The 18450-nt window shown below is 47.4% G+C and overlaps 2 protein-coding genes across 10 annotated transcripts in view; one reads left to right on the forward strand and one right to left on the reverse strand.

The window, feature by feature from the left end:
- LOC125000764 (serine/threonine kinase 11 interacting protein) lies at window positions 1-18110 on the reverse strand. Of its 8 annotated transcripts, none has more exons than XR_007111384.1 (26): window positions 17813-18097; window positions 16622-16689; window positions 16318-16520; window positions 16157-16231; window positions 15969-16064; window positions 15610-15867; window positions 15391-15520; window positions 15130-15233; window positions 14957-15046; window positions 14673-14714; window positions 14436-14597; window positions 14276-14357; window positions 13760-14197; window positions 13470-13684; window positions 13283-13393; window positions 12784-13009; window positions 12020-12168; window positions 11665-11935; window positions 9824-9933; window positions 8891-8988; window positions 7736-7917; window positions 2995-3079; window positions 2019-2101; window positions 1221-1441; window positions 609-1131; window positions 1-522 (listed from the first exon to the last, which is right to left on the reverse strand). XR_007111384.1 is itself a non-coding variant. In XM_047576419.1 (26 exons), exons 2-26 carry the CDS (start codon window positions 16686-16688, stop codon window positions 991-993), a joined length of 3561 nt encoding a protein of 1186 aa, XP_047432375.1. In that variant the 5' UTR covers window position 16689; window positions 17813-18095; the 3' UTR covers window positions 1-990. The 8 variants fall into 8 exon arrangements, 5 of the variants coding, with proteins under 5 accessions (XP_047432375.1, XP_047432374.1, XP_047432373.1 ...); XM_047576419.1 differs by having other exon boundaries at window positions 1-1131; window positions 15610-15681; window positions 15760-15867; window positions 17813-18095; XM_047576418.1 differs by having other exon boundaries at window positions 1-1131; window positions 7736-7914.
- igfbp2a (insulin-like growth factor binding protein 2a) overlaps window positions 13506-18450 on the forward strand; it is a 19447-nt gene continuing 14502 nt past the window's right edge. For both annotated transcript variants that reach the window (XM_047576422.1, XM_047576423.1), the window contains exon 1: window positions 13506-13648. The gene's annotated coding sequence lies outside the window, so the exon portion shown is untranslated. The remainder of the gene's footprint in view (window positions 13649-18450) is intronic.

Consider the following 18450-nt stretch of genomic DNA (forward strand, 5'->3'; position numbering starts at 1 on the left):
CACTGTCAAACACATCGCTTTTATATTCAAGAACACACATTGCACATTTGTACAAAAATAAAACAGAGTTCTGCGTGAACTTCATGTTATGAAAAAAAAAAGAAGCGAACAAAGAAATAAATTAAGTTAGAACCTAGATCGCTGAGTCGATTATGATCTTTACAGCATCTGTACACGTTTGGTATATGTACATCAAGTCACGTCACAGTTAATAAACATTTTAAACTGACACAGAGACTAAACAGATATAAGGATTTATGAGATGAATGCGTACAAATTGACCTTTTTTTTAATGTTCAGTAGCTCTGGAAATAAACAAAAACACTAATTATAGTACTGCTAATGGTAATCTTCGACAGGCTGATCGATACCGTGAGAAGGTAATTGGGGGTAAAATGTGTGAGGTATCTTGAGATGACAGGGCCTTGAGCTTTGGCCTCTCAGCAGCGCCCCCCGGCCTCGTGTCGAGCGCGTGACGCCTCGACTCGCTGCACCTTCAGACGCCGAGCAAGGGCCGCCCGGCTTAAACAAAAAAAAAGGGGGGTTGACATCGTACATTTCGGGCTCCTGGCATCACAGAAATCCACTTAATGCTTTAAGTTCCTAACCTCCACATGGCTTTGTGTTGGCTTAACGCTACGGACGATCTGCGAGATCCATCAAGGTGCGCTTCAATGGGACAAAACAAGCAAGGCACGCTCCCATTTCAGCTGCGGAAAAAGTTCAGCGGCGTGGTATCTTGGAGGACGAATTATGCAACAGTGCTTTTACAGGCCTGTGCACCACATGAATGAGCGCAATCATTTCCAAGTCCTTCGCTTAGAGCAACAACAGTAATGGGACCAGACTGAGTGCAGACTGTGTAGAGAGAAAATAAAGACGCGCTCGCAAACATTTCTCCCGGTACCAGCTTTACACAGAACACACAGGAGCACGAGCACAGAGCTCGCTTGTAACTTTTGTCTTTTTACGTCCCCCCACCCCCCACCATTATGCCGCTTTCTCTTGCAGACTTGTGTGCAGTTTCACTCCGAACATGGCCTCCCACTGCGTCCTGACCCAGGCCAGCAGACCCTGCAGGAGCTCGCCGTCCTCCGAGCGCACGCACCACGTCCTCTCCTGTTTCACAGTCTGGAGGAAAAACACAGCGTGAAGGTATGAAAATTAAACCTAGCTAATCACGGGGGGGAAGTTTAAACCTCGGCCGGATCGGTACGAACCTCGTCATAGAGGCTGATGTCCATCCTGCACTGGTCTGGGGGCCACAGGAGAACTGAGCTCACGCAGCTGATCGGCAGCGTCTCCAGAACCGCGACGCTCCCGCTGCACGGCTCGTCGACCTCGTCCGCCGCCTGGCTCTTTTTCCTCCACTGGTGGTCCTCTCTGAGAAGGTAGAGGGTTTCCCTCGTCGCCAGAACCGTCAACGACGTCCAAGCATCCTCTGAAAGAAGTTGAAACACTTTAAGCCTCTTGCATGATTAGTTAGAAATGAAGCGCTTCGTCTGCCGGTGTTAACCTCTGATCTGGGACAATAGGCAGCGGCTACAGGTCAGTGACTTTACAAAGCACCTTCGCGTCTACAAAGATAACATTCGGTGTTGTGTTTCGTCCTCAGAAGAACAAGTGGGGGTGAAAACAAGGCAGATCTAGACACGCCGGAACGTCGGAGATAGAAATTCCGGGGTCTTGCACAGCTGTGCGTGTAGCCTGCAGCTAGCTTGGCTTTAAAAGCTGGAGCGCAAACACAGAGGCATCCAGCAGCGCTGTCGCCAGCGCTCACGCTTTCAATATTTCCTCCAGTAATTTATTAGTAATGTTCCCTTCTGGCGAACCGCCCCCGATTTATTTAATCTACTTAAAATCTCTCTCGAAAACAAGCGTCGAAAACAAACTCGGGAAGATTAAAGGCGATTTCGCCGACGATAAGAGACCTGGCAGCGAGTTTCAGCGAAGATCAAGCGGAGCCTTAAATTAAAAACTAGACGGGGGCAGTGGCGGTTAATTTAACGATTTGTCACCTTGCAGGACGAAAGCCAGGATGTAGAAGAACTGCAGCTGCCCGTCCTCCACGTCCGCCTGGATGTCTTCGCACACCAGAGGCCTAAAAGATGGGACAGAAATGAAGCGTAAACGCAGGTGTAATGTCTGTTTCACCGTTTACAGGGACGGCTCGTAGCTAAACAGGTGCTGCCGCGTCACATGGAAGCACTTCAACGTGCGTATTTTGCAGTAAGTGTGAAGCTAAGGGGGGATAATTGACATAATGCTAGACAGGATTTGTGTTGCGCAAACGCTGGTCCCTGAGAGTGCGGTTAGCTGCCTTCCAGAGACACTGGAAGGGGCTGCTGGGATTTGTTTCCGTTTAAAGCGCCCGTGGACAAATTGGGGCGGATTTGAGGCACCTTTGTGCGCCGACACCTGGAAATCTACTCCTTCACAATAAAAGCGGGTGTTGGCACGTCACTCAGGATGCAGTCTAAACCGAAATGATTGGTATTTATTTAAATTCTGCTAGTTGGATCAAACATCTTTGCCAGGTTGTCCAAACTGCTTCAAAAAGACATATACAATCTGTATGCATTAGTTACAGGCTGCTTTTTTTTATGAATGTTTATGAGCCTTTCTAAAGAAAACAACATGTTTTTCTGTGTCAAGAAACAAAAACATACAATTAAAAGGTGTGTAAAAAAAAAGAGAAAAAAGAGAAAAAAAAGCGACATGCATGCTTTGGGATTTGCAGCGCAACACATGTTGCAAATTAAGATGTGGTTTACCAGCTAATTTAGTGAGCCCGTTTTACAAAATGAAGTCTAAGAAAAGCTGATTGTAATCAAGTAAAGATGTGTGAGAAATGCGCAGCGTTAGAACTTCCACAGCCGTGACTCCCTTTAACCTACACCGCCCGACCACATACAAATGTGCACGACACGACGCGGACCACATCTTTCGGCATCAAATGAGGTCCCTCGGAGCGGGCGGGCGAGCGGAACGTACCAGAGGTGGTGCTGGGGGGAGAGCCTCGTGGTGGAGATGGACTTCAGCTTGCTGTCGGACTTGTGAGCCATCTCACGTACGATTCCTGAAGAAAAAACAATGCAAAAGTTTAATATAATGGTGCTTACATCCAGGCTCTGAAGCAATCAGATTCCCGACACCTAAACTTCCTTCCCATCTTTCAACCTTCTCAAACAAGGAAATGCTACAACAAACATAATCTGAGATCTCTGTCTTGTTTAGATTGTAATCCATGCTCTGAACAGCAAGTTTCTTTTTTTATCCAGAGCATCTGAAACTTTACTTGGACACTAGGTAGATTATACTTTTTTTCCTGATCATGACAGAGTTCAGTGAACCCAGGTTACATTAGTAACCTTTCCCACTATTCTCCCAGATGCCGCTGCTACGACATTCTCTTTGCTACAGCTCTGGCAGAAGATCATTGCTCCTTGACGTAGAATGACGTAAAATGACGTAAACCAAACGCAAAAGAACAACCTGATGCTGATTAGCTTCATCCGCCCCGCAGCAATTTGCCTAGTTTATTTATATTTAAAAGTCCCACAATGTAGCTTTAAGAAATTAAAGCCATTCCAGTTGTTTCTGACTTAGTACTTCTAGACTCTAGAGCAATGCTAATTAAAGTATTTTGTTTGTTTTTGTCAAAGCTACAGATTTATTTCTTTGGTCCAGATTCTTGCACCAACCCCCAGCCCCTTTGAGTATTGCCTTTTCTATGAAACATTCTAAGAAATATCGAGCCAACCAAGGATTCAAAAGTGAGTCCAAACCCAAAAGAATGCAAGAAAGGGGAATGGATTAAGATCCCAAAAGCTCATCTGCCAACCAAAGATTCATTGACTGTGAGAAATTAATGCAAATTCCCAAGATTCCTTGTGAAAATAATGCATCACATCTGAGCAGAACTGTAGTTTACGGCTTGGAGCTTGTTGAAACAGCCGAGGGAAGTGAAGAACTGCGAGCAACTGTTCAAACAGGAGATGCCAAACACATCCCTCGGCTCACTCTCATGAGGAATTTCAGAAGTGTAAGATTTTGGGGGTTGTTTACAGTGATCACGGAGGCACATGTGTACAAGAAGAAGTAGTCAATCTCGAAACTGGAAATCTACCTCTAAACTTGGAAAAGACATAGCGATGTTATAGTAGACTAAACGTCACGCCCAAATTTTCAAGGAATGAGGTCTAGGCACAAAAGCCAAATTCAACCTGAGACGACTTCTGCTATTGTGGCTGCAACAAAAAAGGCAAAAAAGGTTTATGGTTCCAGGTGTAAGATTTCAGCTCCATTGATTCAGTGGGTGAGAAAATGTTGGGAACACAATCCGCTGGGTCACGCCAACAGTCATGAATTGTAGCATGTCATTGAGTGTGACAACAATACAGGGCAGAGACGATATCTGCAGTCACGTGTGAATGGACGAGAGTTCAAAAAAGATTTAAAGGGACATCGAGGTGGAAAAGGGGGAGCAAGAGGACAATACTGGATTAACAGCAGAAGAAGGTGAGATGATGAGAAAACAGGGTGGGGTTTATGAATTCTTGTTGAGAAAAGGATTTTATTTGACTCCTGTTTTCATAGAAATGTATCTGAGGGGGCATAGACTGTATATACATATGGACAATGCATCCCCACTTCCTTGCATTGGTGAAACTGATGGTAGTTTCCTGGGGATACAAACGGCGCCATCTTGTGAGTTTGGATGACTAGTTATCGATGACCCGCCCACATTACCACCAGACTCAATTGTATTTTCATTTAATTAATACTGCCCTCTACTCTACCTCTACCAGCTACAAAGATAATTTGGATTATACACTGTACTTAATAATTTCTTTATTTTTTCTCACGCTCCTACGGGACTGCTTTATAGAGTGGTTGGCGTGGTAACTGGTAGCTATCATGAGATGACATCCTGTTTCTTTTTATAGCATCAAATGACGAAAACAAAACTTATCAGAAAAATCGATACCTGCCTAAGACACTACCCAAAATGAGAGAAACTATCCTTGAAATAGTTTGGGCCCAAGTCCCATTCACGAACTTAGCTTAGGACCTATGTTGCAGCCAGCCACCAGGGGGAGCTCTACTTGCTTTGACTCTACTTTTAAGGCCCTGTCATCCATCGTTATTTACAGTCTACGGCAAAAGACACATAAGACTAGTCTATTCCGGGTCTTTCGGTTTTTGTATATTACAAAAAAGTGTTTAAGAAGTCCTCGGCATTCCCACGGCCATGGTTGCAAAATTAGTGCCCGCCCCCAGGTGCAGGATGAGACATTCGCATTTTCGAAACCATTTCCTGGAAACAAACTCTAAAATATCATTGATAGGTCCATCCTATTTAGTTTTTTGTCAGTGTTTAGAATGATACTAGCATGTAGGGGGCGTATTCATGTAATAAAAATGTATGCAAATACTGTCATTTTCTTATGTCCTACACATGCTGAATGATATTGCATCAGAACCACTCTTCTCCTAAAAATCTGATTTTTCTGTTGAATCCTGTGAATTCAGGACTTAAAACAAAGTTGCTCTTGGACCGAAAAGGCAAAATCCGTGCCCTGCACTTCGTCATATCTCTGACGTTTCTCGAATGCTATGTACAACAACAAAAAGCGTCAGCTTTAATCAGATTCAGACATTTTCATCTTTTGAGCTTTGCGTTTCAGCGCGCTTCAAAATATTTTGGAAAAGACTGGCAGATGGTCCGATCTCTTTCACGAAATCGTTCTTTGGACTCGGGTCCAAGTCCCTCCACATTGCTGGCAGCGCGGCCCATGTCTGAGGGGAAGCAGCGAGTGTCAGACCAACTACATGATTAAATAACGTGTTAACGTGGACAGTTTACCGAGGTGCCATCCAAGACTGCAATCACGAGTAAGCAAAGGTGACAGGCAGAGCGTGTTAAGAACCAAGTTTGTAACAAATGGGGTCTCATTGGTTCTCTGGTCTGTGTCAATATTGCATTGCTCGCTCTCATCTCGGACGCTGCTTCCAAGACCAACAGCAATGCCCCTGATAATTTTCACATGAAATCAAATAGCACAGCGCTGTCTAATACGCTCGACAGCTGAGAGAGTAAACAGATTAAGATTAAACGTTCAGTTTCCTAAGCAACTTGTTGAGTTGACGCATCCACCAGTATGACCAAATTTCCTGTAACGCAGTTTGAGCGCAACAACAAAACAATTGGAAACAAAAGGGAAATCGTTTGGCAGCGCACCGCGGAGGTCTCGTGTTATCTCTAACGTTTCAATAAAGTTGTGTCAGACTTGGTCGGAGAAAGAAGCTCCAAGCTCCAGAAAACTGTCCCCGTTATAACCACATCCTTTCCCTGTCTTGCAGCCAGCGAGTCCATCGTCATTCCAGTGGTGGTTTTAAACTTTGTCCACATGATAGGAGCCAGCTTGGACGATAGACAGGGTTTGTTATGGTTAAGCTTTTCCGTACTTCTTCTCCTGACAAAATATTACAACAGCTGTTTTTGGGTTAATTTGGCACCGGGAACAGAGAGTCTGGCACAACGGCAACTTAGTTATCTCTGACTTCAGGATAAAAGGAAGTACAAACATCACATACGTGACGTGTTGGGCTCTGGCACAATCAGGAACATCAGGTTTCATTCATCTTCTAAAGATGCACCTGGAAGGCTGCAGGAAGAAAAAAAAAAAAAAAAAAAAAAAAGCAGTCGTGTTTTTCACTTTGTCTGTTCTGTTTTGGAGACACTCTGTGGTCTCGCTGAAAGCAATCTGGAATCATTTTCAGCCACAAAGAATACAACACAGCAAATGAGCTGTTTATGGACGTAGACAGAAAGAAAAAGGCTCTCAGTGGAGAGACAGGAACTAACAGAAAGGCGAGGAGGAGGAGGAGGGAAAGAGAAGTGGGACACATGTCTGAAATGTCACTTGATTCTGGTCAGACTGGTTAAACCCATGAACACAAACAAATCCGAGCGGTGCACTTTTTAAAAATGGATTTATTTACCTCTCTCCATCCAGAAAACAAAGAGGTCGCACATTAAAAAGCTTTTGAACCGGCTGCCCTTTTCCTCTTAGAAAAAACTCGCTCCGAATTAATTTCCTCCCGCGTCCATCTCCCTTGACCGTGCGCGACGGAGACGGCATCAGACGGCGGCTGAAGGTAAACACCTGTCAAAACAGCGGGACGGCCCGTCCGCACTGTTTGCGCTGGTTCCAGCGTCGAGACGTCACATGCACCAAACGGCTCTCGGTACGAGCCAAGATCTGTTTTCGTCAATTTTTTTTTTTTTGTATGTAGTGGGGGGCTGGGGGGGAGTGTTTGACAAATTAATTTTCCATATTTTTTCCAGACATTCCAAACCCGGGAAGGAGCCCCCTTCTAATAAAAAGGCTTTCTCCCTCTCGGCCTCGGGTCCTCTCTTGCAGACAAGCCTGTGAGAAGCCAATGCTCGAAGGGGGACGGGGGGCATGCGTTCGCCTCACAAAGCGCACATATGGTATAGCATTGAGGGGAGCCGCTTTGGTTGCTCTGTCTGCGGGAGGAACATGCTGTTCCAATACACGCCTCGGGCTCACCACCGAGCTCCACAACTTTTTTTTTTTTTTTTTTTTTTTTAAAACGAGCGCTTTGTGCAGCATCTTCCCTCAGAGTCTGAGGAGAAGCCAGGGTCGACGGGTTTCCCGCGTTAGCCACGAAACAGAAATGATCTCCTAATTGCGTTCCTGTTTACCTGTCAAGACGCCAAAGAAGCGTTTGCAGCGCACACTGTCCCTCACCAGCAGGGTGTACGCCACGCCGCCGTCGCCGAACTCCATGTGGATGGTCTGAGAGCCCAGCCCCACCTCCAGGTAGCCGAGCTCCAGGATTGGGTAGCTGTCCTTCTTCTGCAGCCAATCGGCGAGCTGGCCTCTGCTGGGAGGATTTAAAGGCATCAAAAAATGCACTGTCACACAAACACGGATTAAAAGGTTTACGTGATCTCTGACACTGGAAGGTGTGACTGCCAGAACAACACTTTAAAATGTGTTTGTTGAAGTTTAACGCGGAACAAATCGCGTTTTTTTTTTTTTTTTTTTTTTTTGTTCTTCAGGGATAAATATATGTATATGCCAGATTCAAATAGTTTGCTCGCCGAGAGCCAAGAACAAGAGAGGCCGGAGTTATCTTTTTCCTTCATTTACAAGAAAGGAGAGAGGAGAGGAGCTGAAGCCGGGCAGAGGGAGGAAAAAGGCTCGGCAGACGCTTTGAGGTCAATGTGTTCTCAAGATGTGACCCAGAAACCTGGGCAGGTTTTGCGATGTTATCCATATCCCGAAGGGTGTTGAGCTTTTCGCTGACATTAAAAGGCCTAATTGTTAACCGCGGTGTGACGCCTTCTTTTGAACCGCTGTCCTTTAATGTCACGTGGCCCTGACGTAGCTTTAGACCAGGGACCCCAAACTGATCTAGATTAAGTAGGTATATGTGTTCTATATTAAACTCATGCTATTTATAAATATACATTATTATTACCATTTTGCATTCAATATTAAGCTATCCCTTATCCATTTACTAAAATATGTTGGACTCATGTTAATGTGTATTTGAGGAAATTTAATTTTTGTAGGGGAAATTAAAAAAAAAAATGTGTATGAAAAATGTCCAATCAACCAAAAATTTTACGACCTTCCTGCAGTACCTCTGCGAACCCCCTAGGGGGCGCGGACCCCCTCTTCAAGACCTATGATTTAGACTACTTTCTTTTTGGCTTTTGAAGTCCACCTGCTGACAGTGACAAGTTCAGAAACCCCTCGTTTCATCTTCAAGCTACATATAGACATTTAAGAATGTAAATAAATGTGCGCAGGCGAGGCAGGTACCTTTCCAAAAAAGTAGCTCTACTTACTGGACATCTGAAGTCATTTCCAGGAAATAGATTCTCTGGTTTGACACGACCAACAGCGAGGGAACCTCCCCTGGCTCCCCGTATTTCACAGCTGACATCTGCACACAGCCAAGTGGAAAAACTTAACAGGGGAACGCAGCCTTGGTACAACATATAAAGAGCATCAAAGAGGCATAAACTCAACCCAGAATGAACTCTCGAGCAACGCCACTTTTCACATGTTCTTGGGAGGTTTCAAAACAAACGTGTGGGCTGAGGTCTTGCTTCATTTCCTCTGAAACAACGCAAAAGTGAAAAAGCGAAACACTGAGCGGCCTCTGTCACCGGGTAAATAAACAGAACCAAGATGAATGGAGCAGGACTTCCTGTTTCCAGCTGTGGTTTGCTCGGCCCCGTTCCGCTCTGCGCCCTCCGTCCAGGTGTCTCGCAGAGCGGAGCCTGCTGACTTGAAGCGCTTCCAGGAACGGCGCGCTGCACATTAAAAGAGGGAGCTAGACGAAAAAAAGGGGCTTCGCGAGGAGAGCAGACGCTCCTCGGGAGGCTTCGCCGACAGCGGCGCTCGTCTCGGGCCCGGCTGAGATGAAACCGCAGATGAAATGTAGCAGGTCTTAAAGCTGTCACCACCCATTAAACTGGAATGTTTTCGTCATATGGGAGATAAGTCGTGGAGGGCTTTTGGGTTTTCTTTTTTTCTGAAACCGCAATCGCAAAAGAAACAATAACAACAATGTAAAAACATTTTACTGTAAAATTTGAGCGATCAGTCACAGGCTGCCGTGACAGAGTCTGGAAACAATTGCCTGCCTCAGTGTTAGGATTTAAAGAGCCTGAAAACATCTCCTCCTCAATCTGAATGCGTCCTTTCTCTCAATTGGTATAAATGTTATTCAGCCACGCCGAATAATGACGTGGTGGAGAAATCCTCCGACGAACCTTTAGGAAAGAGTGAAGCTCCTCTTCTTCCTCGAAGACCTCCACGTCCAGGAAAAGCTTCAGCCGGTGGTCCACGGCCTCATAGTCCTCGGAGAGTAAGTCCAAATCGTCTGCAAACACAAGCTCAGTAAACGCATTGTTTTTTTAACCTCGAATATCTCACATTATTAGGTGCGCCATAGCTCCCTGAGACTTACATATTTCTTGGGTTTTACGAAACCAAAGCCAGATCTTTCTCTGCAGCATTAGCCAAGCAGCCCTCATGCAGAAAGGCATTTAAGAGCAATAAATCCACATAAGAACAGCAATAGAAGCTATTTAAACGCTGACGAATGGCCGCGGCTAATCGAAAGTGACAGGGCACGGACGGGCCGGGGCCAAAAAAACACAACTTTTGATTTGAAGAGAGCGCAAACAGAGATCAGATTTTAAAAAAAAAAAAAAAGAAAAAAGAAAAGAAAAAAAAAGGCCTCTTTGTCAAGGTGCACGCACACATGCCGGGTTCATATGTCTTTCGAGACAAAGGACGTCTTCAGAAATGGTGGATGATTAATATTCCACAACAATGGGCGCACTGTGTCACTCAGAAGAGATACTACATGGAGTGTGTGTTTCAGGATGCCTCCGGAGGCTTCAGAAGGACACATTACATGCTATTGGCTCGGCGGCTACGGATCCACGAAAAAATAAAAGACGCACAAAGCTATTATTACGACTCGGCCCTCCCTCTTTCAGGCTTTCATTCCTCTCCCATCACTTCCCGTAATGACTCCAATCTGTCTTGCTCCGCGTTCGCCATGTGGTTCATCTAAAAATGGCCGACAGATGTGGGGGGAAATCACATGCTGTCACAAAGATACGGAGGGGTTCAAAGAATTTCCGCGCCGCGCAACGTCCGCGCGATCCAAATGCTTCCCATCTCTACTCGCTTCCAATTAAGACTTAAATCCGTCTTTAGGAAAGGGCAATAAAGCTGACGTAAACAGTTTACACCACATGCCACATCTGATGTGCTTTACGGTGACCGTACGAAATGCAGAATTTGACTCCGGAGCAATAAAATACAGCTTATATTTTACTGCCGTTTGGGCTCGCCTCCAATAAACGGCCCTGCCAGCATCGCAATATTATTTTGGACGTGAAAAGTGCGCGCCCGACGCGATCTGTCAATAAAAGCGTCGGCTCCGGCATCTAAAAAAAGTGAGGATTTGCTGCTCCTTGTCGGTTTACGACGCAATGAATAAATAAAAATGCGCAGTTTGTCAATCTCGAAGTTTTTACGAAACTATGATATTTATCTGTTTTCTGACATTTTAGAGTTTAAACCTGTGATGAAATGCAGTCAAACAGTGGAGCAGAGGTTCACTGTGAGTGTCTTAGATTGAGGGCAAAGCTGGTAGTCGGTCATTTTGGGTGTTATAAGACAACGCCCTCATACAAATGAATGGAGGTGAAGCCATAACTGTAATTCCAATGGTCGCCAATCTATAAAATCTATGCCCACGCCTCAGCTTTAGCCGTCTTAATTATCTTTAACTTTCCTGCTGTGAGTCCTGACATTAAGCTTGGATTATATGTATCATCTAGTAACCTGTAATAGGAATACGGGCAATAGTAGGGTAGGTACAATCTGGTATTTCTTGATTCACTGGAGTCATTTCCCTTGGATTTGTTTGTCCTACTGAAACTGTTTGTGTGTAGCAATGTGTATTTGTTGCCATATTTAGTTCCTCCCAGGGTAGGAACGCCCTTGCTGCCAAGCTTCTTGATCAATATGCTGTGCAAGATCTACTGCCTAGTTTTAAATGTCACAATGTCCGACAACAGGAAAAGAAGCTCACCGGCGGAGCTGGATCGACTCGCTTGCGGAGCTCGGACTTGAGGGGGCGTAGCGTCCGCGGAGGTGTAGCGGTAGCTCCCGGCGAGGTCCTCTTTACTCTGGCACTCTGCGTTGCAGGAGAGGCTGCTGGTGTCGCTCGGATCACCCCCGATGAAGAAGGAGCTTCCCTGGGCGGTGATGAATGGGTCTTCTGTGGTGTTGGTGGTGGCGGTGGTGGCGGCGGTTTCCTGGATGGGACTGCTGCTGACGCTAGCATCCGTGTAATCGTCCAGCTGTAATGGAGACAGATCATCGGCGTTCTTTCGACAGCTGAGACAATAAATGGCGGCAAATTAAAGTAGAAAAAAAAATTTGACCTTATTGGCGCTCCGGCTGACATCGAGAAGATCGTCTTCGCTCTCGGTCCTCGGTGAATGGCGGACGGGGGTGCTGCTGTAGGGGGCCGGCTGGTCGGCCACCTGGACCACGTGATCGCTGCCGCATTCGGGACAAACGCGAGTCGCTCCTGAACAGAAAGCCGTCGCTTTAGAAAAACTGGTTCAGTTTTTGCGACCTAGAATGCAAGCGAGCAAACACTCGCGCTCTAAATTCCGCATTTTCTCGTACCTGCGGGGCGCATATTTCTGGCAACCCACAGCCAAACGAATGCCTTAAGTTCAGACGCGTGGCCTGAAATTTCAGGAGAGCTAAGTGCACGTACTGAAAAAGAAAATCCTTGAAACGTCTGTCGAAACAAAGCCGGCGCTCTGAGGGAGCACGCCCGGGCACGTCTTAATGCGGGGTTTGGTTGGGACGGCTGCGAGGCGACTGCCGGAGCGAAGGGTGTTATCTGTCTGCTGGTGATTACAGAGGTGGGAACCCGAGCAGAACACGGTGCGTGGAGATGGAAGAAAGATAACTCGGCGGATGCTTCACTTAACTGTCTGGAACCAGCATTTTGTTTTGTGGAACTTCCAGTGGGAGGCATGATAATGGGCGTGACGTCAAACGGACTCTCCTCTTACACCGTGTGACCTCTACTTGTGTCTGTTTAGTTTGCCAAAGCCAAATTCATCGAGCTCATCTTCATTCTTTTATTAAATAAAGACCAATATCCACCACATTATTTTTCCCGTCTCACCTTCCCCGTCCTCGCCTCGCTCTGCCTCCCTGGCCTCCTCCTCGTCTTCCACGCCCAGCATCGCAGATCCATTCCTCCCCCCGGCCTCCTCCTCTTTGCCGGCGCCGCCGTGGAGCGTGAACTCCGACCTGCATCGGAGGCACTGCAGGCTGACCCGGTCGGGGCGGAGCTCGGCGTCGCGCCGTTGGTTTTCCTCGGCCACGTGAGCGAGCACGTCAATCAGGGCCTGGCCGGGAAAACGAAATCGGGAGATTGTGTACCAACACGTTGCACAATATAAAGAAGACGGTAGTAAACACGGTACAGGCTGTGCTGTGAAAACAAAGGGTCTGAGCTATGGGCGGCATGCGAGCGTGATCAGACTCGCACAGCATGTCCAAGAAGTCACTTTGTGTTTGTTTGTCCTCATTATGCGCATTCTTAGCCGTTTGCCGTGCGTGTCGAGCACGTCATCCGCACACAAATCTCCGTTCGGAGGAGCACGTGATCGCGTGCCAACCTGCATCGCCTGCCGTGGGTCGTCGTCGAGCAGAACGTAGCGTCTCCTCCTCCTCTCCTTGCTGATGTAGTCGAAGTGGAGCTCCACCGCCGGAAGCAGCTCCTCCGCATCCTTGGTGGAAAGTCACACAGCGTTCATCGAGTCTGCGAATTTGCGGTTTCATTTGTGACGCCGGCTCGACGCTTACCCCTCGGGCCCACGCCGCCTCCGTCGTCTCCACCCGGGCCAGGCTGTCCAGCTCCAGGCGGCATATCTCCCGGCCGCACTGAGGGTCCACCTCCAGGACTAGGTCCTGTTTGACGCGCAGGAACACCTCCCTTCTCCTCGCCCTCGTCGCCGGGCCGTCCCCGTTTTCCTCTCGGTCAGGTAAGACGCCCACAAGCAGGGGGTGACACAGGTCCACTAGCAAGGAGACACATTCTAAATTTAAAAAACTTAAAAAAATTGGAGGAACATTGTTTGTTGGCGCAGTAATACCTCCCAAGTCGTCTTCTTCTTCTTGATTGGCGTCGACGCTCGCTGCTGCCGCCGACCTCTGGGACTCCGGGCTCGGCTTAGCTGAGCTGACGGCCGCCGGGCCGTCGACCGCGCTGTCCTCTAGGGTTGACTCCGTCTGCTGCACGCTGTGACCGGGCCACAGCAAGGTGGACTCCGTTTCGAGGTCCGGCTCCGCCTCAGGCGGCTCCGCTTTGGCCTCCGAGGAGAGCAGCGGCGGCGGGAGGACCTCCGCGACGCCCGCGGCCCGTCGCGCGCCGGGGCTGGCGTCGAGGCCGTTGGGGAGGGTCCGGCAGTGCGGCTCGGGCTGCTTTGCACCTTCTCCTTCTAGATGGTGCTGGTACCTCAGCCAGTCTTCTCCCAGCTGATCCCTGAAGCTGGACATGCGCTCGATCTCGTGCTGGTGAGGGAGGGCGATTGCTGGTAGAGGAAAAAAATGATGAATTACACCGCGAACGAGCGACAATAACAGGAGAAACACGTGGTCTGATAACAAACCTTGTGCGGACGACACACGTCTGGGCTCATAATCGGTATCGCTGGGCTCAGATATGCTGGCTCTCCGCACTTTCACCTTACTCTGGAGAACATATCGACAATTTTATTCAATCAGTTTGCATTTGGGCACGCGCGAAAGCGCCCTCACCCTCCAACTTACCCTCTGTTTCTTCTTGCGTAAGCGCGAGACCCCGACTTCTCCCACCGAGAGGCTGTCGCTCAGCTCGCCGGCGCCGCTCGACACTTCCTGGCTGCCCCGCTCCGTCGGCGCGGCGACCGAAACCTGAGGCTGGACGGTGAGCTGACCCGGTTTGGGCAAAACCTGCAGAGAAGGTTATTCATCTTGTAGGAAACGTGAGTGAAGACGTACAAGTCAGTCAGACGAGCGATATCTCACCGATATCTCCGACGACGACAACGGGGAACCATCGAGTTTCAGCTGCACAGAATTAAAAAAAAAATTGAGAAATTTTAAATGCAGCTTAAAATACAAGTTGTATATATGTTTATGAGATGACAGTGACAATTCATTGGCGAATTGAGTCAAAAACAATATTAATCTAAATGCAGAATGAAGAAAAATCCATATTTCTTCCCACCACTAGCTCGTAAATTCCTCCGTGCTTTTATTATTTCTGCAAATTCTACAACTAAATATGCACAGTTAGAACAACTGCTCACTTTGAGGCTTGCAGCCTTCGGGGAAAGATGTCGGACGGTGGAGGTGCGATGGGACTTCTGGAAGTACAGCGGGTTTCCCTCCAGATTCAGCTGCGGGGAGAAATTCGGTCCAATTTCGCACGCGAGGTAAATAAACAAACGTGTCCATTAAATGTGACGGGGCTAATCCTTACTGTGCTGAGCGAGTGCAGCAGGGAGAGGGGAGCCAGCTGGGAATGCTCCAGCAGGAGGTTGTAGGCCAGGTCTAAATGCTGGAGCGAAGACAACTGCTCCACACCTGTCGAATGAGAAACGGCCGGCCAGTATCAAGATCCTCCATTCTCCGAACGCGTAGTAAACAGGCGCGTGTGAGGTTATCTGCTCGTGGTTTCTAGCGTTTCCATCCCTTCAGCTTATAATCGGCTGAATAACTTCAAGACGAGAAATTCTTTTACCGTTGATCGTTTCCAGTTCGTTGTTCCTGAGGATGAGCGTGAGGAGCTTGGCCCTCGCGCTTGGGCCTAGCGTTGGCGCCCTCTGCAGGCAATTGTAGCCCAGGTTCAAGTGCTCCAGCTCGCTCAAGGGCTGAGGGGAAGAAATGAGAAGGCGTCACAAGCAGGGAACTAGGAACAAATGATTCAAAACAACAGCTTTCAACATTGCGCTCATCCCACCGTCAGAAACTCGGCACACTCCTGAATCTTGTTGTGGCTTAGGTCCAACGATCTCAGGACGTTCAGTAAACTCTGCGGGGGAGAGAGACTGGCGTCAGGACATCTGCCGTTAAGCGAGACGCGGCGTGTCTCCGTGCGCGTTTGTCTCACCAGTGACTGGTCGAGGCAGGCGATGGAGTTGTAGCTGAAGTTAAGGGTGTGAAGCTCCAGCCAGGGCAGCGCGGAGCTCAGGTCGCCTCCGCACAGAGAAAGCAGCTCCTGAAACAAACAAACCAGAAACCACAAAGCTATTTCCTCTCGTAGCCGGACATACCACGCAGGCGCTCGCTCGCTGAAACTCGAATGCAGGTCGAGAGTACCTCCAGGGAGCTGAAGCTCTTTGTGCAAATGAAAACCTCCAGCTGGGAGTAAACTCCTCTCAGCCCCTCCAGACAGTGCGGGGGGATCCTCTTCAGCTAAGGCGGCAAATAGAAAGATGCATGTGTAATCGCTGATATGAGAGGGGTGAAATGAAGAGAAAACCGTAAGAAAAGTGTTCATATAGTACCTCCAAATACTTCAGAGACTTGAAAGGGAAGATTTTCACCACGGACTGTAGTCTCTCTCCTGGGGGGTTGATGAGCTGCACACACACACACACACACAAAAAAAGTCATTTCCGTTCAGGAGTTACAGATGGTCCGTAAGGGGAAAACACACAACGATCACCTTGAGGGAGACGGTCTTCTGCAGGACGTCGAAGAGGAACTGCAGCTGCAGCAGGGACGCGGTGTCGGCCGGGTGGGAGGGCAGCGCCAGGAAGCCGTGCTGCTGGCTCCTGGGCAGCAGGTGCTGCTCGAACAGCCTGGTGAGCTGCCGCAGGCTGCCGGCCTGCAGGGTCAGCGTGCTGCTTCCATCCAGCACCACGTCACCTGGGGGGGGGGGGGGGGGGGGGGGTGGAAGGGAAAGCGATGTTAGATTACAACTCTTATAGATCTCCTCTCTGAGTCAGAACCGTTGTTGAGGAACGTACCGTTGTTTCTGAGGAGGGTGGCCAAGCTGTGCACAAGTGAGGACTGGCCAGTGTGAGGTACAGCCATCCTGTAACGGTCCCATCGAGACACGGTGTTAGTACGATATACAAAAAAAAAAAAAAAAAAAAATCACAATCTGAATTTAGCTAATCAAATAGGAAAGCGCCTCCTACTGGATAATTGCTGCATTACATTTCAACAAGTTATTTCCCCCCAACTGATGCAATGAGCGGCTTCTCATTTCTTAAACAACCACACGGAAAGACAAGGAGCTGGGTCAAATCCCTAGCATGCATCAAGCAGAGAAAACCTCTAAGGACACTGAAGCAGAAACTACTAAAACTGGGTTAAGAACTGTCGAACAACGCCGCATTAATAAAAACAGGAAGGGTGGTGGGGAACCATCGTCCTCGATTGATGCTGTCTGGCGATCACTTCAAGGTTTGGTGAAATCATATCAAAGAAAACAGAAGTAGAACTAAGGGTTATGTTTAATAGTGAAAGAAGGAACATTTGCACATGTGCAGCTGAGCAACCTTAAGAAAACCACCAAACAGTGAAGCTAACCAGAAAATAAAGGATTTAATTTGCTAGGGAGCAAAGGAAGAAGATCGTGTGATCCAGACTGACTCAGTACGAGCGTACGTGTCTACTTGCACCAGCCTGTGTGGACCTGGGGTTGCTGCAGTTGCTCAGGTCAAGGTTCAGCAACATTATCGCCCAAACAATGAGATCAGCTGACTACCTGAATGTGCTGAATGAAGAGGTTATTCCATCAGTGGATTTTTTTTTTTTTCTTCCCTGATGACGCGAGTGTATTCCACAGGTATATAGTGAAAAAGTGGTTCAGGGAGCATAAGAAATAATTTTCACACATGAAGGCTTCCCATCATCAACACAAGATCTTGGCGAAAAAAAATAATAATGCAACGCTGTATGGAAATAAATATTGCGACACTGCAGAAACGTCTTATCGAAACCAATCAAAACTAAAGACGGCCAACGAAATATTAATGTGTGACATTGTTTTGGTGGCGACTTTTTTGGCCAGACAGTGTAATGCATAAGAAATAAAACGCGTACGCATAACAGCAAAGTTATAATAATAATACTGTAGGGTAATTTTACTTTCTTTCTAGGTGCGTTAGCATGGCTAACTGATGCCGCGGTGGCTAAGCTTAAAGGCATACCTGAGCAGTGACAGCCGAAAAACCGGCCAGCAAACATCAAAATCTCACTTCGACGAGTGAGAACTCGAGCATGTTATTTTCCCAACTTGAATTAAAGCCGCGTTTTGCTTGTCATTTCGTCGGTTTTCACGGCGGTGTTGATGTTTGCTTCCGTCACATGATGAGGAAATACCGAACTCTCCTACGGTGGCCGCGATACGCCAAAAAAGAGCGGCCGCTAAAAAGTCGCAATGTTGACGTTTTTGTGTTTGTTTTGTTCACTTGCAGTTGCACGGCTATACGTCTATTGTGGCCATTTTCTTCACAAAAATTAAGATGAATACTAAATTAATTATTTTTGAAAAAATAGCAATATTTTTTAATATATCGTCAGTGTTTTCGCTCGAAATGCAAAATTTGTTAATGCAAAACGCAGAAAAAAGTGCTTATATATGTTTTCCAGGTATTTCCTCTGCTAAAATACTCGATCAAATACATTCTAATATTATAAAATAAATTTCTGAGCAATATTTAAATATACGTTTGGATTACTTCTGCGCTGCCGCATGGGGCCACTGGGCGGCGTACTATAGCCAGACTCAACTTGAACGCAGAGGAAGCAGAACGCAACAGATTCAACCACTGACACTTCAAAGAAC

The sequence above is a fragment of the Mugil cephalus genome, chromosome 23, assembly GCF_022458985.1.
Source record: "Mugil cephalus isolate CIBA_MC_2020 chromosome 23, CIBA_Mcephalus_1.1, whole genome shotgun sequence".
Lineage (NCBI taxonomy): Eukaryota > Metazoa > Chordata > Actinopteri > Mugiliformes > Mugilidae > Mugil > Mugil cephalus.